Source organism: Symphalangus syndactylus, chromosome 11 (genome assembly GCF_028878055.3).
Source record: "Symphalangus syndactylus isolate Jambi chromosome 11, NHGRI_mSymSyn1-v2.1_pri, whole genome shotgun sequence".
Lineage (NCBI taxonomy): Eukaryota > Metazoa > Chordata > Mammalia > Primates > Hylobatidae > Symphalangus > Symphalangus syndactylus.
In genome coordinates, this window is record NC_072433.2 from 59,654,942 (window position 1) to 59,680,654 (window position 25,713).

Sequence of the window (25,713 nt, forward strand, 5' to 3'; positions counted from 1 at the left end):
TCGTCAATATCATCTTTTCACCAAACAACAAAGGGGGTTGACAGTGAGCTTTGTACAAAGCACCAACCTCCGGTTTTCAACTGGCCCAGGAGCTTTGTCTTGAGGGAGCTGTGCAAATGACCACATTAGTGTGCAAGGGCAGAGACAGCCAGGGACCCAAGATCTTGCTTCCCAACTGCTCAACTTCAATATACACTTGCCGCAAGTCCAAAGCCAAATCCAATCACCCTCGGTTCCTCTCTTTTATATCTCTCATCCAATACAATCACAAGATTTGTCAGCTCTACATTCAAAACATATAGTAAGTTCAACCTCTTTGCTGATCTGAGCCACCTTGATCCTTAGCCTGGTTTCCTGCAATTGTCTCCTACCCTGTTTTCTGCTTCCCCTCTTCTCGCTCTCATAAACATTCTATTCTCTTTTTCTCTCTGTTTTGGTAGACATTAGGTTTCACTCTGTTGCCCCAGCTCGTCTGGAACTCCTGGCCTCAGGAGATCCTCCCACCTTGGCCTCCCAAAGTGCTGGATTACAGGCATGAGCCACCGCACCTGGTCCATTCCATTCTCTACACACCTGAACGATGCTTTAGAAACTCAAGTCTGTTCATGTCACTCCACCTTCCTAAGGCTTTCCTCTGTCCTCCTGCTGCACTTGGGACTCAGTCTCACCTCTCAGAGTCCCTGCCTTTTGCTCTTCCTGCCTGCACGACTCTTCCCCTAGGGATACACAACAGTTTGCTCCCTCATCTTGTTCAGGTCACTCCAATGTGACCCTGTCACCAACACCCTCCCTACCACCTTCTCTAAACTTGTAGCCCCCATTGTTATTTTCCATCCCCTTCCCCTCCTTTGTTTTTCTTGACAGCACTTACCACACGGGCATTATATTAATATCTATCTGTTTATTTTTATCCCTCACAAGAGTGGAAGTTCCACGAGGGCAGGCATTTTGTTTGAACTGCCCACTGTCATGTCCCCAACATCTAGCACACAGTTGACACTCAATACATATCCGTTGAATCAATGAATGAAAGGATTTCATGAGTAGGAGAAGTTGCTTTAAAAATCTCCCAGATCAAGGTCACTAAAGATCTTCAGTTCCTTGGGTGTCAGCATTGTTTAATTTACATAAGGCTCCCTCCAACTCATATTTCACAAAGAATTTGAGGGATCATTCAAGATTACATGAAACAAACAAGTGAATCTTCTGTAAATTATACCTCAACACAGGTGGTTAAAAATGAATGTAGTGGCCAGGCCTGGTGGCTCATGCCTGTTATCCTGGCACTTTGGGAGGCCGAGGCGGGCGGATCACTTGAGGTTAGGATTTCGAGACCAGCCTGGCCAACATGGTGAAACCCTGTCTCTATTAAAAACACAAAAGAATTAGCTGGGCATGATAGCACACGCCTGTAATCCCAGTTACTTGGGAGGCAGGAGAATCACTTGAACCCAGGAGATGGAGGTTGCAGTGAGCCGAGAGATCATCATGCCACTGCACTCCAGCCTGGGCAACAGAGCGAGACTCAGTCTCACAAAGAAAAAAAGAATATAGTAAATACTCATGTATGTGTACATGTATGCTTATATACTTTATAGATATATACTCTCTCTTTCCCTCCTTTGCCATCTCCCTCTCTCCTTTATTCTCTTTTCTTTCTTTTCTCTCCCTCTTTTCTTCTCTGTCTCTCTCTTTCTCTCTCTCCTACTTTCTCTTTCTGCTTCCTGGAAACCAAAGCCATCAGAAATACATGCAACATAACAAAATTCATATTTTCTATAATGAAAATCATTTTTTGAGGAGAAAAATAAGCTTTCTCTAGAACTTAGGTCTAAAAGAAATGTTTTGCATGGATGTTTGAACACACTGTGCTGTGGATGGTGTTCTTAATAACATCCCTGCAACAGAATCAGAAAAGAAGGAGGAGGAGGCAAGGGAGAAGAGACCAAAACATCTAGCACTGTCAGAGTCTGCAAGCTTGACTAAAAAACAGTGATTGGGAAAAGATTCTAACTTGATGAATTCAGATGGTGAATCTAAAATACAGAAAAAGACCTTTAGGGCTCTTAGGTCCCCACACACTAAATTGGGAGAAGAGCATCAGTAAGGTGTGGTGAGCTGAGGTCAACTTGGGGAGGGATAGACAAGCAAGTTACAGCTCATGTGTATACACCGTAGGCCTCCAGGGGACCACGCGACCCCTAGCTCCCTCTCCCATGCCCCTCTCTCCCTAGCTCCCTCTCCCACCCCTACTAGGGAGCAGGCTTGTGGATGACACTGGGTACAGGATCAGGGTATTCACTGGTGCAAGGACTATACCCTCCCTCTATCTTAAGATCCTATCTCGGCCGGGTGCAGTGGCTCATGCCTGTAGTCCCAGCACCTTGGAGACCACGGCAGGTGGATCATCTGAGGTTAGGAGTTCAAGAACAGCCTGGCCAGCATGGCGAAACCCTGTCTCTACTAAAAATACAAAAATTAGCCAGGTGTGGTGGTGCACATCTGTAATCCCAGCTACTTGGGAGGCTGAGGCAGGAGACTCGCTTGAACCCAGGAGGTGGAGGTTGCAGTGAGCCGAGATCATGCCACTGCACTCCAGACTGGATGACAGCGTGAGACTCCATCTCAAAATAAATAAATGAAATAATAAAATAAAATAATAAAATAAGAGAAAGAGACCTTTAGGGCTCACAGGGTCCTCAAGCACTAAACTGGCAGAAGAGCATCAGTAAGGTGGGATAAGCTGAGGTTAACTTGGGGAGGGATAGACAAGCAAGTTACAGCTCATATGTATATACTGTAGGCCTCTGGGGGACCACGCGACCCCTAGCTCTGTCTCCCATGCCCAGCACTAAGGAGCAGGTTTGTGGACAAGGCTGAGTACAGGATCAGGGTGCTGATCTGTTGCAAGGAGTGTACCCTCCCTCTGTCTTAAGATCCCATCTCTTTGAGGATCCCCTTGCTCTCTGGGGCTATCTCCTGCATGGATTCTTCCCAGCCCCCTGAAGACCTGCAGAGGGTAGGTCGGATGCGCTCAACTCCAAGTTTTAAGGCAAATATGATCTCCTTCCTTCCCCCAGCCCTTCCGTGGATGAGCCTTGCCTGCTGCACTGAGCTGCTGTTTCTCCCTGCTGCATACTAGAATTCCCTGTGGAGGTTTTAGAAGCCGATGCTTGGGCCACAGTCTAGACCAATTAAATCAGAATCTTCTAAATATTGGGAGGCTGCCTGTGCCAAGCCTGGCCCTCGCTGGGGGAGGACAGAGAGAAAATCTGGCTAGAGGCCATCGGGGTGATCAGGGGCTGGAAAACTGAGCAAACGCCAACCACCTGCTCTTCCCAGGGCACTCACCCACTCAAGAGCAGGATTTTGAGAGAAACCTGGGTGCAGCTTGGTGCACCCAAGCTAATCAAATGGAGGTTAGCTTCTGCATCCACATCTTTACCACGTGGCAGGTATCCTGACCATCTCTGTCGTGTTAGAAAGAGATTATGGCATCGACAGAGTCTGATGATCTGGAAGCTTATATTTAATTAGAATTATAGTCATAGAAGGTTCAAGTTCAGACTTTGGAATCATAAGCTCAAATCCTGACTCTATCACATGCTTTGCTGTGTGTTCTTGGCTGAGTTACTCAACCTCTCTGAGTCTCAGTTCCCCAATCCATAAAAGCGGAATAATGATAGTTTCTCCCTCAGAAGGTTGTTGTGAGATCAAGTGACATAACGCAGGTTAAGCTCAGTGCCCAACACACAGCAAGCCATAATTACTAACGTGAAGGCACGATTATGGAGGATAAGAAGGATGTTCTAACTCCTTCTGTGGGTGTGTATGGGGAATTCTTTCCCACATTCTCCATATGCAAGAAAGAGAAAGGCAGAAAGTGAATTGGAGCAATCGACCAATATCGCCATGAAATCTATGTCCTGGGAGATCCTTACACAAAGCCCAGAGTGAAAGGCAAGGTCATACTGTCTGTGCTTAGAGGTGGTACTGGGCACGTGACCTCCAGGATCCTCCCTGGGTAATCCACATGCTCTGTGGCAGATAGGATTTCCCTACAAAACCAGCGAACCATCTGTCAACTTCTAAAATCTCAAGGGAAAAGGAACTATGTACCCTGGTTTCCAGGCCCTTCCAAACTCATCTTTTCTAGCATGTGGATTTGCCAAAACCCTCCTTCTGCCTGGGCCAGGGATTAAGCACTGAAGGGCTTAAGCTACCTCACCTTTGATAACCAGAGGCCTGGAACGGAGGGGATAGCCATTCCAAACAGGAGGTCTTGGCCGGGCACAGTGGCTCACGCCTGTAATCCCAAAACTTTGGGAGGCTGAGGCAGGTGGATCACTTGAGGCCAGGAGCTCTAGACCAGCCTTGCCAACATGTTGAAACCCCATCTCTACTAAAAAATACAAAAATTAGCCAGGCATGGTGGTGCACACTTGCAGTCCCAGCTACTTGGGAGGCTGAGGCAGGAGAATTACTTGAACCCAGGAGGTGGAGGTTGCAGTGACCCGAGATTGCACCACTGCACTCCAGCCTGGGCGACAGAGGGAGACTCTGTCTCAAAAAACAAAAAACAAAAACAAACAAACAAACAAAAACAGGAGGTCTCACAGCAGGTTGGATATCGGGGTAAAATATAGACAAGAGTCCATTAGCAAGAGTTAGTAGGGCCATGATGATGATTCCATGACATAAGGCGTGTTAACAGCTTAACATATAGCAAAGAATGAAACCACCTTTGCAAAAATTATAACAGTAAATGATGACAGTGGAACAGATCCGATCTAACCAATCCTCATCTTGCTTTTGACCTCCAAACTGCCCTTAGTCATTTCTGGACTTGGGCCAAGCTAAATTTGGGAGAAATTTAGTGTATAGTTTACATGATAACAGCCCTTCCCCCAAACTAAACTGCCTTTGTAAAACTAATGAAAGACTCCCAAGTTAGGAGGATGAAAGGAGCCTGAATTTGGCTAAGGTGTAGACATAAAGGATTACCAGCCATTATTCCAGAAGTCACAAGACTTGCAACTTTCCCAATTACTCCCACAGATAACATCACTGTTGTAGAACTGCAGATTGGCCTTTTGAGATGTCTTTCAGTCTTTTGCCTTTCTGACTACTGGACAGCCCCAACGTGAACCCATAAACCAATCCTGTGACCCCACCCAGAAGTGGATTCAGAGCATAAGGACCATTTTCCACACCCCTATGACTGCATCCCCAACCAATCAGCAGCACCCATTCCATAGCCGCCTCCTCTCCCTGCTAAACTATCTTGGAGAAATTCTAGCCTCCAAATATTCATGGAAGCTGATTTGAATCTTTGTGTGTAAAGCTCTTTCCCTATTATAATTCCCCTCTTGAGAAATCAGCTCTATCTGGGGAACAGGCAAGAAGATCCCACTGGGTGGTTACAAGAACTCAGTAACTGCATTCACCATGGTTGTTGGTGAATTCTTCACTTTTGAGGCTCTCCCAAACTTCCAATTTTGACCACAAATGAAGATGTCCTATTACATTCTAGTTTATCTTGAAGGCCCTAATTGTGATTTTCCAAAGTGTATTCTTAAGCGTCAGACTTTGGATGAAATGTTCCAAACACATATGTCCACACAAACATACGTTTAAATGTTACATTTGACAGTGGCCACATCAGTCTGATGCAAAGTCATGTGGTTTGAAGGAATCAGATGCACTTGCCTCTAGCAGTAAAGAGGAAGCCAACAGTCTAAAAATGATTTCAGACTTCTAACAGTCTGTTTAGGAGAAGGCAACTGGGTAGATTCTGCCAAGTGAAGACGTACCTCAGGAAAAACTGGAAAGTGATATAATGGGGAGAAGATGCTTGGGAATTCATAGTGTGGATGTAGGTAGGACTGCAGCACTTTTTGAATACAGTCTTCACGTTGGCCAGATGAAAAGAAGAGCAGTGATATCCGGCGTATAGATCAACTCAGATGATACAATTTGGCTATTTCTTGATTTATTACGTAAGGTTTTCTGTATTTAAAAATCTCTTTATAGATGATAAAAGCATGGATCTGTGTGATAGATAAGCTAATTTTTCATTTCAGAGGTCAGATTGACAGGTTGCATTAAGATTTAAACCTTTTAAAATGAGGCCATGTCACACCCGAAATTTAATCAAGTAGCATTTTTGCCTACTAGCTGAGAAAGCCGTGGAAGTGTGAAACAAAGTTTTTAGAATGAAGGTGCATTTAGCCCAGTCATCTCTGGTTTCTGTGGACTTGCTATTGTTAAGCAAATGTCACTACACCCCTAGAAGGGATGACTCACAGTGACTGCTAGAAAGGGGAGGAGTGGAACAAGGAGATTGAAACCTGAAATACCTGGGCCCTGTATTTAAATGAGGATGTGTGGTTGGGTCTAATAAGAAATGTCTAATTGGGTTGTAATAAGAAATGTGAGAGAACTACTATTTCCACACTCTGGGCTGTGTCAAGTCTAATTGTTGATACCAATAGAATTGATTTTTACCAACAGAATTGATATTGATCAATTCCAGTAACTGAAGGGTTCTTTTGAGCTAAAATAAATGTTCGTGAACTTGGAGCACCTTATCCTAAGCAAAATAAGCCAGACACCAAAAGACAAATACTGGGGCCAGCCATGGTGGCTCACGCCTGTAATCCCAGCACTTTGGCAGGCCGAGGTGGGTGGATCACCTCAGGTCAGGGGTTTGAGACCAGCCTGGTCAACATAGTGAAACCCTGTCTCTACTAAAAATATAAAATTTAACCAGGCACAGTGGTGCATGCCTGTAATCTCAGCTACTCAGGAGGCTGAGGCAGAAGAATTCCTTGAGCCTGGGAGGTGAGGTTGCAGTGAGCCGAGATTGTGCCATTGCACTCTAGCCTGAGAGACAGAGCAAGACTGTGTCTCGAAAAAAAAAAAAAAGACAAATACTGTATGATCTCACATATGTGGAATCTAAAATAGTCAAACTTAAAGAAACAGAGAGCAGAATGGTGGTTGCTAGGGGCTGGGAGTAGAGAAAATGGGGAGATGTTGATTAAAGGGTACAAACTTTCAGTTACAAGATAAATAAGTACTAGCAATTTAAAAGGTATGGCATGGTAATTCAGTTAATAATACTGTGTTATATACTTGAAATATGCTAAGGGAGGAGATCCTAACTGGTCTCACCACTCACTCTCACAAAAGAACAGAAATGCCAAAAAAATACATAAATGAAATAAACATTGGTGACATGTATGTCTTAGTCAAATTTCTTTGAATCATATGTTATATTTGACAAAGCTGGATAGTTAAAATAAAAGCAGATTTAATTTGACTCTTTTTTAAATGGTTGCTGGGAAAATAAACTAATAATTGATGGCTTCTACTGAAAGAGAATGAAATGAAACCCTTAAAGGCCTGTCATTCATGGCAACAATTAAGTGGCAGGAAGAAAGCTTATTTATAATCAGATCTGCCTTGCAAGCACAGTCCCCCTTTGTTGTTGGAGTTACAGAGCACTGCTAATAGAGAAGGGGTTTCAGCACAGCAGGAGCAGGGGGCACTGGGTGCAAGGGGACTACGGAGCTGAGTGGCAACACATTCTGCAGCCAGGCTCCCTGGTTTGAACCTGCCTCCACCGCTTCAGGACTGCAAATTTCTCACCTCTCTGAGCCTCTATTTCCTCATCTGCAAAATAGAGACTCTGTCTCTTTCTTTATCTGCAAATTTAAAAATGGAAGTAATAACAGCACCCACCTCACAAGACCCATGGTGAAGATTAAATGAGCAACGCATATAAAACACTCACATGAGTTCCCAGTGCTCCAAAAATATTATCAATCTCCACAGTGGTGTTCAATGAGGTCAGTACATAAGGTGAAACTGTGGGATGGGGTGGGGGTTTGAAACAACTACGGCATGAATAATCATAGGTACCATCCACATTTGTACATCCAAAATATTTATCATGGGTGTTGGATGATTACAATCCACAAATTTCTGCCATTATGTTTGTTGTATTATAGAAAAGATTATGGGTTATGCTGTTAGTAACTAGGGATTCATTTTACCATGACTGTAAATTTCTGAAATAACACATAGGGATAAAGTTGAGATGGATATGCAGAGGATGGCAGGTACCATGATAGCACAATAACTGGACCAGTGGCCATGAATGATCACCTGAGACAGTTTCCATGTTAATGGGCTCTATCTGGTCCTTCTACAGGAGGACTTGATTTATCTTTGTGATATTTTTCCCATAGAATCAGGCAATCTTTTAAAGAAAACATAGGGCCCAGAGACATGGCTCACACTTGTAATCCCACTGCTTTGGGAGGCTGAGGCAGGGGGATCACTGGTGGCCAGAAGTTTAAGACCAGCCTGTTCTACATAATGAGATCCCATCTCTAGAAAAAAACAAAAATGAGCCAGGCATGGTGGCATGCACTTGTAGTCCCAGCTAGTAGGGAGGCTGAGGCAGGAGGATCGCTTGAGCCCAGGAGTTCGAGACTGCAGTGAGCTAAGATCATGCCACTGCACTCCAGCCTAGGCAACAAAGCCAGATGCTATCTCTAAAAAATTAAAATAAAAGGCCGGGCGCAGTGGCTCACACCTGTAATCCCAGCACTTTGGGAGGCCAAAGCGGATGGATCATTTGAGGTCAGGAGTTCAAGACTAGCCTGGCCAACATGGTGAAACCCCGTCTCTACTAAAAATACAAAAAAAAAAAAAATTAGCCGGGCATGGTGGCGTGCACATATAATCCCAGCTACTTGGGAAGCTGAGGAAGGAGAATTGCTTGAACCCAGGAGGTGGAGGTTGCAGTGAGCCAAGATCATGCCACTGCAATCCAGCCTGGGAGACAGAGTGAGACTCCATCTCAAAAATAAATAAATAAATAAATAAATAAAATAAAAAATTAAAATAAAAAATAACACACATGTAAAGGAAACTCCTACTTTGGCCTGTGTGCCAGACAGGCCCGTCGTTTTCTTCTTTCTCATAGGAAAACTGCCCACATCCTATTTTCTTTTCTTGTCATCCTTCCTGATGGATGGTTGGAAAAGTAACTGCTTCCCCTGGTCACAGTGAATTGGATCCTAGGGATCCCTGGTCCAAACTGGCCCATCAGTTTTTCTTTCTTGGGATTTTAGATTCCCAGGATACTCTAGATGTGAGAATTAGACATGGAGACTTGAGAAGCATCAATAAGGCTGAGAGAGGCGGTGCTTGATGCATATCTGCAGAGAGATGTCATCGAGAAGCAGGGATGACAGGCTGGGGGCCCCCCTACACCCCCCCAGATGGAGCCGTGGTTATCAGACTGCTGGGAGCTCTCTCATTCAGGTGGCACTTCTTGCCTCTGGGTGTCTTGAGATACACAGAAACAAGCCATGTCTTCTCAGCAAATACCTGCTTTACTCACTCTGGCTTGACAATCTACTTGCAGCAGATGGAAGGTTGTAAAACTTAAATTCCTGATATTTCATTTTCCTTGATATAATTAATTTTCTTGCGAAAAATGAACTCTTATCTTGTCTTGTAACGTACTACCCTCTGAGAATTGAAGGTAGAGGCTGCGGAAGAGCAGTAAGTCACTTCATTGAGGAAAGACCTGGAAAATTCGGGAAGGCGGAAGAAGGGCCTCACAAGGATCTGGGAAGATGAGTTGGCAAAAAAAAAAAAAAAAAAAAACACGCTGCAATCAGAATTGCATATGAAAGAAGGAAAGGTTGAAGGCTTGGTGGGGGCAGGGAAGTGACATAATTGCGATAGAACCAAAGAGAAGGCAGGAATCCAAGATCAGACAGCAAATGTCAAAAAGGTTCTCTGGAAGAGGATTAAGGAAACAGGTAGCAAACACTTTGAGCTATCTGTGAACCATATGATAAAGGAACTCACCATATGGTGCAGGAAGATAGCAAAGCAGGCTGAAGTACAGGGAAATGCTTTTGTCTGTAGGATTATATAACCACATCTAATGTATGTATGTATATGTCTGTGTGTGAATACATACCACTAATGAGATTAAAATTAGTAGAGACTCCCACAACAGAAGCTCAGACTTTAGAGAAGGCCTTTGTTCCTGGCATGAACTAAGCTGCCTTTTAATCTCCTCAGGCAATTTCTTCCTGTTAAAATTTGGTGCCACGCTTGGCTCCAGCAGATGACGCTGTGAGGCCAGGCACGGTGGCTCAAGCCTGTAATGCCAGCACTTCCGGAGGCTGAGGCGGGCGGATCACTTGAGGCCAGGAGTTCGAGACCAGCCTGGCCAACATGGTGAAACTCTGTCTCTACTAAAAATATAAAAATTACTTGGGCCTGTTGGCAGGCGTTTGTAATCCCAGCCACTCGGGAGGCTGAGGCAGGAGAATTGCTTGAACCTGGGAGGTACGGTGACTCAAGATCGCCCCACTGCACTCCAGCCTGGGCAACAGAGCAAGACTCTGTCTCAAAAAAAAAAAAAAGATGCTGAGGTCTGGGGCCTGGAACTCCGGAATGCTCTCTCATGCTCACAGAGCATGGTGGTTAAGCACCCTGGCCTTCGGGGAGAAAAGCTTGGAGGCTGCAGAGGGAGGTGCTATTGAGATGCTGGAGCTGGAAAACAAGGCTGACTTCTCCAACAAAACCCACCAGGCACAGTGCTCAGGGCCCATGCTGTTTTCAGGGTTCATAAGGCACTTTAATTTTTTTTTTAAATCACAAGAAAAAAAGTGAACTTTGGTGGAAGTACATGTTTTAATATGTAATATTAATAAATTTGTCTTCATATCAATGCAGTCATGAGATACTATTTTTTGCTTTTTTTCATGGAAGAAGGAGAAACCCACAAATGTCATTACGCAGCTTTCTAAATATATAAGAGACAGGGTGTCCCTCTGCTGTCCAGGCTGGAGTGCAATGGTGTAATCATAGCTCACTTCAGCCTCGAACTCCTGGGCTCAACCGATCTTCCTGCCTCAGCCTCCAGAGTAGCTAGGACTACAGCTATGTGCCACTGTGTCTGGCTTTTTTTTTTTTTTTTCCTTTGAGACGGAGTCTCGCTCTGTCGCCCAGGCTGGAGTGCAGTGACATGATCTCCACTCACTGCAACCTCTGCCTCCCAGGTTCAGGTGATTCTCCTGCCTCAGCCTCTTGAGTAGCTGAGATTACAGGCATGCGCCACCATGCCCAGCTAATTTTTTTTTTTTGTATTTTTAGTACAGACGGGGTTTCACTATGTTGGCCAGGCTGGTCTCAAACTCCTGACCTCATGATCCGCCTGCCTCAGCCTCCCAAAGTGCTGGGATTACAGGTATGACCCACTGTATCCAGCTGTGTCTGGCTAATTTTTAAATACATTTTTAGAGATCAGATCTTGCTATGTTGCTCAGGCTGGGCTGGTCTTGAACTCCTGAGCTCAAGCAATCCTCCAGGCTTGGCCTCTAAAGCTCTGGGATTATAGCCGTGAGCCACCCCACCTGGCCTCATTAGGTAGCTCCTGTAATTGTTTTGTAACTGCTGTTTCAAAAAAGTCAAAAAGAGAGAAAGGGAAGGAGGAAGGGAAGGAAGGAAGAAAGAAAGGAAAAAAGGAAGAGGAAAGACTAGTGGTTTGGATTGGGCATGGTGGTTCACTCCTATAATCCCAGCATTTTGAGAGGGCAAGGTAGGAGGATTCCCTGGGCCCAGTAGTTCGAGACCAGCCTGGGCAACAAAGTGGGACCCTGTCTCTACAAAAACAATTTAAAAATTAGCTGGGTGTGGTGGCATGTGCCTGTAGTCCCAGCTACTTGGGAGGCTGAGATGGGAGGATTGCTTGAGTCTGGGAGGTTGAAGCTGCAGTGAACCGTGATCACATCACTGCACTCCAGCCTGGGTGACAGAGTGAGACTCCTGTCAAAAAAAAAAAAAAATTAAACTAGTGGTTTGGGAAGATGTGTGGACCCCAAAGTGGAGAAGAGATGGCAAGAGGCAACTGAAATCACAAAACCAGCTTTCAAGGTCCTGCCTCCTTCCAGCTGTGTGATCTTGGAGAAGTCACTTAACCTCTCTGCCTTACAATTTCTATATGATATAATAGAGTGATTATCAGTAACTACCTGGCAAGATTATGGTGAGAATTAATATGATATAATGCATGCAAATCCATGGCATGGTCCTTGTCAATGAGCATGAGCTCAGAAACATTGGAGATAATGGGCAGGGTGTGAGTGGAATTGGAGTGGGTGCAGCTGGGCGGTAGAGTTGGTAAGGGTTAGGAAAAAGGAGGTTGAAGGTTGAAAAGGAACCAGCTAAGGAGTCACTGCACTCACTAGAGATGCTTCCAAGACTTGGGGAATCCCATAAGGCTGAAGCCTGTGGAAGAGGTCAGAAAGGCAGAGGCTGGAGGAGTGAAAGCCATTCTCATGGGCCCTCTTAGGAATCCTTGCGGATGACTCACATTTCCGATGAGCACATGGCACATGTGTTATTTACACATGGATAGGTAGCCAATAAGCACAGAGTGATGAGGGAGAACAGAAAACCCAGAGCCCTCCATCACTAGGAGCATGTGGTTTGTCTAATGGCAGCAGCTTACACTGAAAATAAGGCATGCAATTTTTTTTTGTTTTTTGTTTTTATAGAGATGGGGTCTCCCTATGTTGCTCCATCTCCTGGGTTCAAGTGACGATCCTCCAGACTTGGCCTCCCAAAGCACTGAGATTAAAGATGTGAGCCACTGCACCTGGCCGCAAACTCTGCTTAGCACTTAGAGGGAAAGATGAGGAAGTAAGAGAGAAAAATGACTAATCTCCTCGAATATGTTTGTGACATTCCAGGGAATCACTGCTAAAACTAGGAAATTACATGTTAAGTATCAAGCAATCAGGATCCCAAAATCAGCTGGTCACAGTGGCTCATGCCTGTAATCCCAGCACTTTGGGAGGCTGAGGCAGGTGGATCACTTGAGCCAAGGAGTTCATGGCTGCAGTGAGTTATGATTGCACCACTGCACTCCAGCCTGGGTGACAGAGTGAGACCCTGTCTCTAGGAAAAAAAAAAAAAAAGAGCCCCAAAATCATACACATCTAAATCAAAGCTGATCTCTTTAATGCCATTTACTAGCTGTGTGACTTTAGTAAGTTATTCCAACTTTCTGCATCTCACTCTCCTCATCTGTAAAATGGGGGCAACAGTAGCTGCATCATAGAGTAAGTGTGAGCTAATGAATACATACTAAGCACTTATAACAAAGCCTGGCACATAGTAAGGACCCAAAAAATGTTAGGTGTTATCATCATCTTTGTCGTCACCATCACTACCACTAGAATAAGTTTCATGAGGGCAGGCAGATATATTTGTTTGTTTTGTTCATAGACATTGCCTCTGTACCTACAAGGGTACCCGACATAGAGTAGATGCTCAATAAATACTTCTTGAATGAATGAATCCTTAGTTATGCCTTTCAGTGGGAAGTTACTGTAAAGATGATGACTTCTCCCCAGAATAATGTATGGATTCCAATCTTATTTCCAGTTCCCTTCCCCTCATGCCTGCCCTACTCCCCTGAGCAAGCCAGGATGCCTCATGCTCAGATCTGGAGAGGTATGAGTTACGAGACTGCTGATAACCTGGGAGACAGATGTTTCTGAAAGTTGCTAAGGGGAGGAGACATAATACAAAAGGATAAGGAAGGAGTGGGTGGGGAGGAAATGAAGGTAGAAAATCTCCAAAGAGTAGCTTTGCTGTCTGGATATATTTAGTGAGTAAAGGAGGGTGGAGGGAGGTCAAGATCACAGGAAAGATTTGTAAGGATACAAGAAGTGTTGCGCATATTCCTTATTTGAAGGAAAGGTTATGGAGGAGGGGGATGAACAGAGACTTTTTGTAACTTCCAGATACGCACACAGATTGTAACAAAAGACTTCACATTCTTAGAAATACCATGGTAATCGAGCTGCCAAATCACCTCAATCTTACATGGTGTAAGTATAAAATTTTATGACAGTTTTTCACCAAATGTGGTTCAGGTACTAGTACAAGGACAAAATTACTCTTCTTTTAATATATTCTTCTAAAACACATTAAAATAAATATATAACTGGTATATCAAACCAAACACATTAAAATAAATGTATAACTGGTATATCAAACTTGTGATTTCACATATATTATTGCTTAGGGCAATGTTAAGAAGAAGAAAAGGACGTCAAGTTAAAGTCACTTTAAAGAAAAATATGATCATATAAAGGAGGCATGTAATGGCAAAGAAAAACCCACAACAGGTGCATAGATGACTAATATTTGGAAAACTTGGCCAAGACTATAGTCAACTCTGTTGTACAGTCTGAATTTTGAGCTACAAAAGTTGATGCCAGCATCTTGGAGAATGTCACGCAAATGCCAAGTTTCTAGGGGTACCCTAGTGGAAGGGGCCACCACCAGACCCTCCACAGCCTCCTTAGTGATACACCCAGGCATTTAATGTCATTGGTTCAGTGTCTTGGGATTATTTTAGGAAAGCCAAGCACTAGATGGGGAAGCTTAATGGTTCTGTCTCTCACTTCTCTGCTTCTGATTTTAGATTATCTTAGATGCATAGACAGCAGCAGAACTGGATGGGATTTTCAAAAGAGAAAAAATGTGATAACCTGGGCACCTAGTTTCTATAGACACTTCACTTTTTCTTTTTAATTTCGTAAGCTGCTGACTTCTTCCTACTTGACTTATTCCTGGCTTGTGCTAGGCTTCAAGAAAGTCACCACTAACACCTGGCGTGCTCCATGATTCGAACACAAAGAAATGTCACAGAAAAGAGGCACTTGAAGTTTTTTGTGTGTGGAGTGTGATACATCGAGAGCTCTAAAGGGAAAAGTCAGAAGGTCTTTTGTGTGTCACTGTGAAAAATTGCAGCCAGGGCTGAAAAATAGGGAGTGTGGCTGAGACAACGTGTCATCCACCCAAATTGTTCTCCCGGCCTCCTTTGCACTGAAGTGTGGCCACGTGGCTATATTTTCTCTAATAGAGAGTAGGCAGTAGTGATTGGTACCATTTCCCAAGCTGAGACTTTTAAGAAGCAGCTTGTGCCTCCTCCACCCTCTGACTGCAGAGAAAAACAAAGCTCTAGGGATTAATGGAGCCATATAGGACGAAAGACACCTTGTACCCAATCACCATATGGAGAGAGTGGGTGTGGCCAGGCGCGCCCGTCTTAAACTTCTTAAACTTAGAAGTTTAATGAAAATTAAACTTCTATTGTGTCTGAGCCAGTATATATTTGGGGGTCTATTTGTTACAGCAGATGAATCTACCCTAATAAAAGGAGTTTAGGTGCCCTGTCAGCCACACAGATTAACCAAGCCTATTTTGGGGGTGGGGGCCAAGAACAAGCAGACATTCTGAGATTTTCATTTACTATTTCCCCGCTTTGCATAGTTAACTTAACTCGTCCTTTAGCTGTATAGCTTGAGCCACTTTCTCACAGAAGCCTTCTCTGGCTTCAACTAGGGCAAATCCCACTCCCGCAGGTACCCATGGAACACACCAAACATCACAGTTGCTTTCATGCCTGTGTGATTTTTTTAAATGAATGTGTATACCTCCACTGCAATTTTAAAACTACGCATTTTTCAAAACTCATAGAACGATATACTTAAGATAGCTGCATTTCAGTGTATGTAATTTTACCTTTAAAATAATCATTGCAAATATTGAATTCTGGTTAAATGGTACACATGCTGAATGTAAAGTGCATTTGCAGTTATCTGCAAATGTAAAGTGTATGGATGTCTGCAACTTGCTATGAAATGCATTAACAAAAGGTTAATGGACGGATAGACAGATGGATACATGGATAGACAGATGGATACATGACAAAGCAAATACAGTCAAATGTTACTTGTGGAATGTTATAGATGTTCATTATGCAATCATTTCAACTTTTCCATTTTTTAAATTTTCACAATGAAATGTTGAAGAAAAAGTTTAATGAAAGCAGGGACCATGAGTATATTACATAAAAGGAATTGGTCTATACACATTTTATATTGCCAATCATAATGTTCCATAATTTGCTTTTATTTTTATTTGATATGTTATGAAAATCTTTCTATGATGACAGATAGATGATTGATTGATTGATTGATGATAGGTAGACAGATGATAGATAATAAGATAGACAAGGCCGGGCGCAGTGGCTCACGCTTGTAATCCCAGCACTTTGGGAGGCCGAGGCGGGCAGATCACGAAGTCAGGAGATCGAGACCACGGTGAAACCCTGTCTCTACTAAAAATACAAAAAAATTAGCCGGGCGTGGTGGCGGGCGCCTGTAGTCCCAGCTACTGGGAGAGGCTGAGGCAGGAGAATTGCTTGAACCCGGGAGGTGGAGCTTGCAGTGAGCCGAGATTGCGCCACTGCACTCCAGCCTGGGCCACAGAGTGAGACTCCGTCTCAAAAAAAAAAAAAAAAAAAAAGATAGATAATAGGTAGAAAGATGATAGATGATAGATGATAGATACAGATGACAGATGATGGATAGATGACAGGTAGATAGATAATAGATGATAGGTGGATAGATGATAGATTAGATAGATAGATAGACAGACAGACAGACAGACAGATAGATAGATAGATATGTGTGCATGAGAAAGAGAAAGAGAGACAGAAGACAGAGTCACTTCGTTTTTGTTTTTTTTTTTTTGTATTTATTATGAATATACCATTTGGGCTATTTCTGTTTTCCAGTAAATACCATTCTTACATAGATCTTCTGTGCTGAAGCTTCTTTGAACTTCTTTATGGTTATAGATCTATGTCCACTATAGCACACCAGCTGCCTCCCCCAGCTCCTTTCTATCCCCCGACCCCATCTCAACTCATGTACATTAGCTCAGTTCCATCCATAGGCAAGAGTCAGGGGTATAAGAGAACAAGAAAGCCCCCATTCAAACTTCCTGCATACTATTTTTTAAAGACATGGATCATACAAATCATTACCATGAGCACATATGAAGTCTCAGAAGACACACAGTATTAGCATTCATTAAATATTTAATGCATGCTTATTATGGCAGCACATTAGGGTTAGAGGAATCACGTTTATAATATAAAGAATTATCCTTGTGCTGTGTATATACTTGATCAAGTATTTGCTGTATTTACTTTATAAGATGAGTTTGTATCATCAATCTGGACGGTACAAATCTGCCCAATTTATATACGTGCAGCATAATTTTGACTCCAGCAATCATTCAAGGTTCAATTCTTGAAAGATGTTGGCAAAACTCAAGTTAAAGTTTCAAGGCATTATAAAAACAGACGACAGTTAAGGATAAAATTCTAAGCACCATTAAGCAATAAATGAAAAACTACCTATTGGGTACTATGCTCACTACCTGGATACAATATACCCATGTGACAAACCTGCGCATGTACCCTCTGTATCTAAAATAAAAGTTGAGAAATAAAATAATTTTTAAATGTGAATGACACATTTGAATGCTCTGTATTAAAAGTCCTAGAAGGCATCTACCTCCGAGTAAGCCAGCCATGCCAACAGGCCCTGCTTTGGTAAGATAGCCCTTCCAGGTAAACACTTCTGCCTGTTCAAAAAAACACCACAGTTTTCTTCTTTTGAAAGATTTTGAAACAGGCTTACACATTTGAAATTCAATGTCCTTCACCATTGCTTCCTGCCTTGTTTCATTTTTACAGGGCTTACCAAAAGGCTTGTGCCATTCCCTAGTCGCCCCACAAATTATTAGTGGGGTTGTTGTTGTTGTTGTTGTTTGAGACAGTGTCTTGCTCTGTCACCCAGGCTGCAGTGCAGTGGCACGAGCTCGGCTCACTGCAACCTCCACCTCCTGGGTTCAAGGGATTCTCCTGCCTCAGCCTCCTGAGTAGCTGGGAATACAGGCGCCTGCCACCATGCCTGGCTAATTTTTGTATTTTTAGTAGAGATGGTGTTTCACCATATTGGCCAGGCTGGCCTCGAACTCCTGACTTTGTGATCTGCTTGCCTTGGACACCCAAAGTGCTGGGATTACAGGCGTGAGCCACCGCACCTGGCCATTAGCGTTTAAAAACATGTTTTGTTTTGTTTTGTTTTTTTCCTGGGTTAAGGGAGGTGGAAACAGATAACCCCAAAGCCCCATCACTTTCATCTTCCAAAGGGGAAGAGCAAATCACTGCAGCTGTGTTCTTCTGTTTATGGAGATTGATCTATATACCTAACCAGACTGCAAAATCTTCAAAGTTGGAATTCAAATATAAAACCTGCATTAATTTACAACCCTAGTTGGCGACACTAGAGTTGCAAAGGATTACTCTGTTTTAAAGGATCATAGAGGTGTTTGTTATTCTACTTTGCTTTCATGACATACTGTTGTTTTCGTCTATGATTTATTTGATGCTATATCTCCAGTCTGGAACAGAGCTCTCAATTATTATAACAGTTTCCATGGAGACATACAATCTATTCTCTCATTGCTCCCCAGTGATTCATTCTCCCACGACTCCACCCACTACCCCCCAACCCCAATCCTTTCCAGGGGACCCTCCAGAACTTGCAATCCTCCATCAAACATCCTCTCGTCTGTTTTGTTAAGTGATCAAAACCAGGCGTGGTACATGAACTTTTGAGTTAACAAGGACAAGAATAAAAATGTTAAATTAGCTCAGGGGGACTGGAAAGACACAAATTAACTGAATAAAAGTGTTCACATAGGGAGAGCAGTAACAGTCAGTGGTCAGAGAAAGATGTGAACTTGGGTAGGAGCAGGACTTCTCAGTGTTTATCCTTTTAATATAATCTTAATGATGACGCATGTGAATGCATTGCTTATTAAGAATATCACGGCCGGGTGTGGTGGCTCACACCTGTAATCCCAGCACTTTGAGAGGCCAAGGCAGGCGGATCACCTGAGGTTGGGAGTTCAAGACCAGCCTGACCAACATGGAGAAACCCTGTCTCTACTAAAAGTGGAAAATTAGCTGGGCGTGGTGGCGCATGCCTGTAATGCCAGCTACTCAAAAAGGCTGAGGCAGGAGAATCACTTGAACCCGGGAGGCAGAGGTTGTGGTGAGCTGAGATTGTGCCATTGCACTCCAGCCTGGGCAACAAGAGAGAAACATCGTCTCAAAAAAAAAAAAAAAAAAAAAAAAAAAAAAAAAATATATATATATATATATATATATATATATATAATTTAGGATAGGTGCAGTGGCTCACACCTGTAATCCTAGCACTTTCCGAGGCCACAGCAGGAGGATTGGTTGAGCTTATAAGTACTTGAGCAGCCTGGGAAACATAGTGAGACCACGTCTCTACAAAAAAATACAAAAATTAGGCCAGGCGCAGTGGCTCATGTCTGTAATCCCAGCACTTTAGGAGGCCAAGGCGAACAGATCACGTGAGGTCAGGAGTTCGAGACCAGCCTGGTCAACATGGTGAAACCCTGTCTCTATTAAAAACTACAAAAATTAGCCAAGCTCCAGGCTGAGGCAGGAGAATCACTTGAATCCGGGAGGCAGAGGTTGCAGTGAGCTGAGATAGTGCCATTGCACTCCAGCCTGGGCAACAGAGTGAGATTCTGACTCAAAAAAACAAAAACAAAAATTAGCCAGGCATGGTGGTGCATGCAGTTATTTGGAGGTCAGAGAAAGATGTGAACTTGGGTAGGAGCTGGACTGCTTGAGCCCAGCATGTCAAGGCTGCAGTGAACCGTAATGCACCACTACATTCTAGCCTGGACAACAGAGTGAGACTCTATCTCAAAAAGAAAAAAAAAAGTGCTCATTTAATTTGTAAAAACTCAGCTTATTAGAACCTCTTCTTTATTTAGGCCACTTTCTTCCCCATCATCAGAGAAACTGCTCCATGTTTGAAATCTAAATGTCTCAATTCTTCCTAACATTTTACGCATCTTGACCTCATCCATTTTTTTTCATCCCTAGACTTCTAAACTCCCTTTTTCCCACCCAGGTGATGACCCTCTTTATGCTAGACATCTTCCCCAACCCAATCTAGATATCATTTTCATTCATGTATTCAACACACTTTTCTGAGCACTTGGTACCGGCTCTGTGGATCTGCAGTGGACATCTCTCTTCCCAGAATCCTTAACTCTCTTTCTTCCATAATCTTCTAGTTCACTGATTCTACTAATCCCATGCTTAGTTCAAATCCACCATCTCCTTCTCCATCTCCACCCCAGGGATACTCAGAGCTGCTGGTAAAAACCACACAATGTTGTGGACCACTGCCAACTGCCTATTCCTGACCTTAGGGACAGGATGGGCCATCTTACTGGCTGCTCTTACTCTCTATTCCCATCCCATGCTGAGGCTCTTCAGACTTTGAGCCATCATTTCAGATCCCTTAGTCCATCTCAGTGGATGCCCTTGCCACCCACAGACAGACAGAATCCGCGCATTCAATCTAGGCACTGAATGAATTCCACCTCTAGGCTCTGAAAACACAGTGGCGACCAGGACCGAGAAGATCCCTACTCTTGTGGAGCTTAGACCTTAGAAAGGGAAGAGAGAAAAAATCAACAAGCACAAAAGAAAAGCATCGCTCAGTGATGGGTGCTATGAGAGAGTTAAATATAATGGACAGTGAATGAGCGGCAACTTTTGAGTGGGTAGTTGGGGAAGATTTTTCAGAAGAAGTGGCGTCTAAGTTGAGATGTGAATTGCAGGAAGGAGGCGGCCTTGCAAACAGCAAAGGGAGCTGAATCACAAAGCCTGTAAGGGAGGAAGGAGCTTTGTGTGTTTCAGTGACCCAAGAGCTGATGCTGTGGCCAGAGCACAGTGGGTGATGGGGAGGAGAAAAAGAAGAAAAGAGGTCAGAGAACAAGGGCCGGATGATAAAGGGTGATATAAGCTAAGGACGTAACATAGAATTTCTTCTAATTGGATGGAAAGTCATTGGGGGGGCCTTCAGCAGGGGAGCTTCTTGACCTAATGTAATCTTTAAAAAATTATTACGACTGTGAAGTAGAAAGTAAATTAATTATAGGTAACAAGATTGGGATTGGGATTAATTATAGGTAAAAAGATTGGGATTGAGAAACCACTGAGGAGTTTCTGCAGTTATCCAGGTGATATTAATGGTTTAGATTTGGGTGGTATTAGAGAGATGAAGAGAAGTTAGTGAATACATGATATACTTTGAAGGAACTGTCAGAATTCGCCAATGCATTGTACATGGTTGCAGGGGGTGGTGGGCAGGGACGGTGGGAATACAGGAAAGAGGGAAGCTCAGGGCTAACTCCCAGGTTTTTGGCTTACACTACATAGATGGAAAAGAAATTTATATTTTGCACACTTGAGTTCACGGTATGAGATTTATGCTAGACATCTTTGTGGCACACAAAGGGACTAAAAACCCCAAAACAACACTAAATGAGTCAGAAATACTTATAACACAATCTCAACTTCAGTAAAACAGCATCTCACAGTATCTATAAAAGCGTCCAGAACCACTGTACGAGTCCCAGGGTCATCCTTCCACTGTGCTACTGTTTGAAAGGAACCGTTTCTGTTCTTGGCTGTCAGAGTGGTCTTTTCCAAAAGGCAAATCTGATCGTGTCACTGCTCTGCTTAAAAACGTTCAATGGCTCCCCGCTGCACTGTGAATGAAACCCAAACTCCTGCTTATCTCTGCAACATCACGTCGTATACCTCCTTCTGCTAGTGACATTTTGCCCCAACACCTTCTGATGGTTCCTAGGATGCACCCAGCCTGTCCCCACCTTGGAACTTTTGCACTTGCTCTGTTCTGAGAACATTCTTTCCTAGCTCTTTGAAAGCATAGCTAGTTCTTTCTCATCCTCCAGGTCTCAGCATATGTGTCGCCTCCTCAGACTGTCTGAACGGGTCATCTTTTTGTTTGTGACACAGCACTCCGTTCATTTCCTTCACGGTATTCATTACAAAGTGTAGTGTGGCTCTATTTACTTCTCACTCTCTCTCCCACTAGGACGTCCGTCCCAGAGGAACAGCAAATGTGCCTGCCTTGCTAGATGTTCCTTCCAAAGCAGGTGGAGCCACTAAATCATACCGTACCTTGCCAAAGCTGCCTTTCCCCAGCACCATTAGGAAGTTAAAATCGGTCAGTTTCATCCGGTCTCTGTTGCCATTGTTGTCGAATTTGGAGACAGTGTTGGTCGTCTTTTCTTCCGGGACCTTGGTTCCCTGACTGATCTTGGCCCTCTGCAAAAAGGAAGCACACAGAAAACATGCTCAGGGTTTGAGGATGATCTTGTAGGAAGGCTCAGGCACACAATGGGAAGCTGTGGTTCCTGCAGCTCCGGCACCCTGTCCCCATGAAAAGCATGGTCATGCATGAAACCCATCAGACATCCTTTGCAACTCCATCTTTCTTTTATCCCTCATGTCTCAACCGTAATCAGAACTGTCATTTCTTTCCTCCCAGCTGTCTCTAGAATTCATCTACTTCTGTCCATCTCAACCACCACTACCTGCCATCATCTCTCACCTGCACAAGGCACAGTGATTTCCTTTACACTGGGTTTCACCCACAAGCACAGTGAGCGTCTCATCCAACCAAGTCCCCTCCTGCTTAAAATGCCTCAGTGGCATCCCATTATTTTCAGGATAAAGATCGAGGTGCTTTCATGGACTTGTATGTTCAACCCCTACCTGGCTTTCCAGCTCCATCACTGCTAGTGTGCTTCTTCCCTGCAACATAGCCTCATTCTCCTTTCACTCCCCTGGATGTCCCAGGCCCCTCCAACCACAGGGCCTTTGCACCTGCTGCTACTGTGGTACAAATGGCTATTCTCTCCCCTTCAACAACCCAGCTTGGGGTTCACATCTTCATGTCCTCAGGGAAGCCCTCATCGATTCTCTCTGTCTGCACTAGGTTCTCCTCTGATTTTCTTCCTTCATCCACTTCTCTTCCCATAAATACTGAGGGATAACTGCCTGTTCACTTGTTTCCTTCCAATAAACTGGAGACTGTTGCAGACACGGAATATTTCTCATTCTCCATGGTTTTCCTGACAACTAGTATAGTTCCCAGCTAAATATTTGTTGCATAAATGGATGAGTGAGGGCCATGTGTGTCCTCAGTGCAATGGGAGAGGGACTCCTTGCCATGAGCTGTGGAATGGGGCTCAGAGTGGCAGCAGGTGCTTTGGAATGAGGCAAAAACCAGAAGCTATGAGTGGGAGACCTGCAGCTGCCAGGACTTCATTACTGGATTCACTTTTAGCAGAGAGAAAACCGTGGAGTTAAAAGCTCATGTGTGGCTGGGCACAGTGGCTCACACCTGTAATTCCAACACTTTTTGAGGCTGAGACAGGAGATTTGATTGAGGATAGAAGTTTGAGAACAGCCTGGGCAACATAACAAGACCCTGTCTCTACAAAAATAAAGTTAGCCAGGCAAGGTGGTGTGCACCTGTCATCCTAGCTACCTGGGAGGCCAAGGTGAAGGACTGCTTTAGCCCAGGAGTTAGAGGCTGCTGTGAGCTATAATCACACTACTGCCCTCCAGCTTGGGTGACAAGAGTGAGATCCCATCTGTCTCTCACTAAAAAAAAAAAAAAAAAAAAAAAAAAAAATGCCACGTGGTGGAATCCTCTGACGTGAATCAGCTGTGTGGCCCAGAACACATAAGTTAAGTCATAACATTCCTCCGCCCAATATATATACCTTCCTATTATTCTCAAAGTAAAAGCCAAAGGCCACAGATGACTGAGCCCCTCTGGACCCCCTCTGATTTCAGCCTCCTTTCTCCTTCCACACTGGCCTCCTTTCTGCTCTCTGAATGCACCAGACATGCTCTTACCCCAGGGCCTTTGCACCTGCTGTTCCCTCTGCTCAGAGCTCTCTTTCCCAGAACTCTCTCACCTCTGATAAGAGGGCCCTTCCCTGAACACCCTACATAAAATTGCTCTCAGCAATCTCCATCCGCCTTACTTACTTGATTTTCTCTAAAACACTTGTCACCGTCTTACAAACCATATATTTACTTGTTTCCCAATTTATCATCTTTCTCCTTATACCAGAATGTAAGCTCCCCAATAGCAAGGATTTTGTCTGTTTTGCTTTCCACTGTTTGCCTTGTACCTAGAGGAGTGTGGCACAGAGAAGGCACTTAATTTGCATTTGGTGATTGAAGCTTCCTAAACATTCATTACCTTTTCAAGATAATGGAGATGATGACATGAAATGATGTATCACAGAGTCCTTAGTATCATTCCTGGCACACAACACATGCTCAGTGAATGGTAGCTATTATTATTGTTGCATTATTTGGTGGTTTTGAAGATAAAGAGGCAACATAAATCTTTCCAAAGTTTTGAATATCAGGGAAGACTCATTCATTCATTCAAAAAACATTTATTGAGGCTGGATGTGGTGGCTGATGCCTGTAACCACAAAGCTTTGGAAGGCTGAGGCAGGACTGCTTGAGTCCAGGTGTTCAAGACCAGCCTGGGCAACACAGCCAGACCCCATCTCAAAAAAAAAAAGTTTAATTAGCTGGACATGGTGGCAGTGGGCCTGTAGTCCCAGCTACTTGGGAGGCTTAAGGCAGGAGAATCCCTTAAGCCCAGGAGTGGGAAGCTGCAGTAAGCTATGATCACTATATTGCACTCCAGCCTGGGCAACAGAGCAAGACTCTGTCACAAACAAACCAACAAACAAACCAAAAATTCTTATTGAGTACCTGCTACATGCTAAGTGCTGCTCTAGGTGCTGAGGATACATCAGAGGGCAAAATGGATACAGATACTCTCAAAAAACGTGCATTCTAGCTGGGATTGGGTCCTCCATACTGTGTCCAAAAGGTATGTTGGGGTTGCTGAAGTAGATAAACTGGTATTGGCAGCAGGAACAGCATTTATGGAACAGAGGGGAAGACACATTCAAGGAATGAAACATCGTCTGGCTGGAGCATGAAGTGCAAGGCAGATATGGCACAGGAGGCAGACAAAGTGTTGAAAGGACCTTAAGAAATTCAGGCTGGGCCGGGCGCGGTGGCTCACGCTTGTAATCCCAGCACTTTGGGAGGCCGAGGCGGGTGGATCATGAGGTCAGGAGATCGAGACCACGGTGAAACCCTGTCTCTACTAAAAATACAAAAAAAAAAAATTAGCCGGGCGTGGTGGCGGGTGCCTGTAGTCCCAGCTACTCGGAAAGGCTGAGGCAGGAGAATGGCGTGAACCCCGGGAGGCGGAGCTTGCAGTGAGCCGAGATTGCGCCACTGCACTCCAGCCTGGGCGACAGAGCGAGACTCCGTCTCAAAAAAAAAAAAAAAGAAATTCAGGCTGACTGTGAGCATGACAGGCAGCCTTTGAAAGGTTTGAAGCAGGGTTATGGTGTGACCATACATATTTAAAAGGTCACTCTGAGCGGAGAGGAGACCGCCCCACCATGTGGGCTGGGTGATCACTAGGAAGTCACTGCATTATCAAGGAGAGAAATGATGAGCCAGGCATGGTGGTGTGTGCCTGTAGTCCCAGCTACTCGGGAGGTTGAGGTGGGAGGATCCCCTGAGCCCAGGAGTTGGAGGTTGCAATGAGACATGATTGCACCACTGCACTCCAGCCTGAGTGATAAAGGGAGACCCTGTCTTAAAAGAAAAAAAAATGATGGAATCAGTTGTCTGCAGTGTAGATGGAAAAAAGTGGATCTATCTGGGAGACAGACTGACCCCAGCTGGGTAGCAGATTGGGCAAGGGAGAAGGGAGATTGCAGATGAAGGACAGATCCCCAGCTTCTGTTCTG

At 44.1% G+C, this 25,713-nt stretch overlaps 1 protein-coding gene across 4 annotated transcripts in view; it reads right to left on the bottom strand.

Moving 5' to 3' along the window:
- Positions 1-25,713, bottom strand: part of PRKCB (protein kinase C beta) — a 387,670-nt gene that overhangs the window by 74,884 nt on the left and 287,073 nt on the right. For all 4 annotated transcript variants that reach the window (XM_055232747.2, XM_055232748.2, XM_055232749.2 and 1 more), the window contains one exon: positions 22,022-22,168. In XM_055232747.2, coding sequence (XP_055088722.1) covers positions 22,022-22,168 — 147 coding nt within the window. The remainder of the gene's footprint in view (positions 1-22,021; positions 22,169-25,713) is intronic.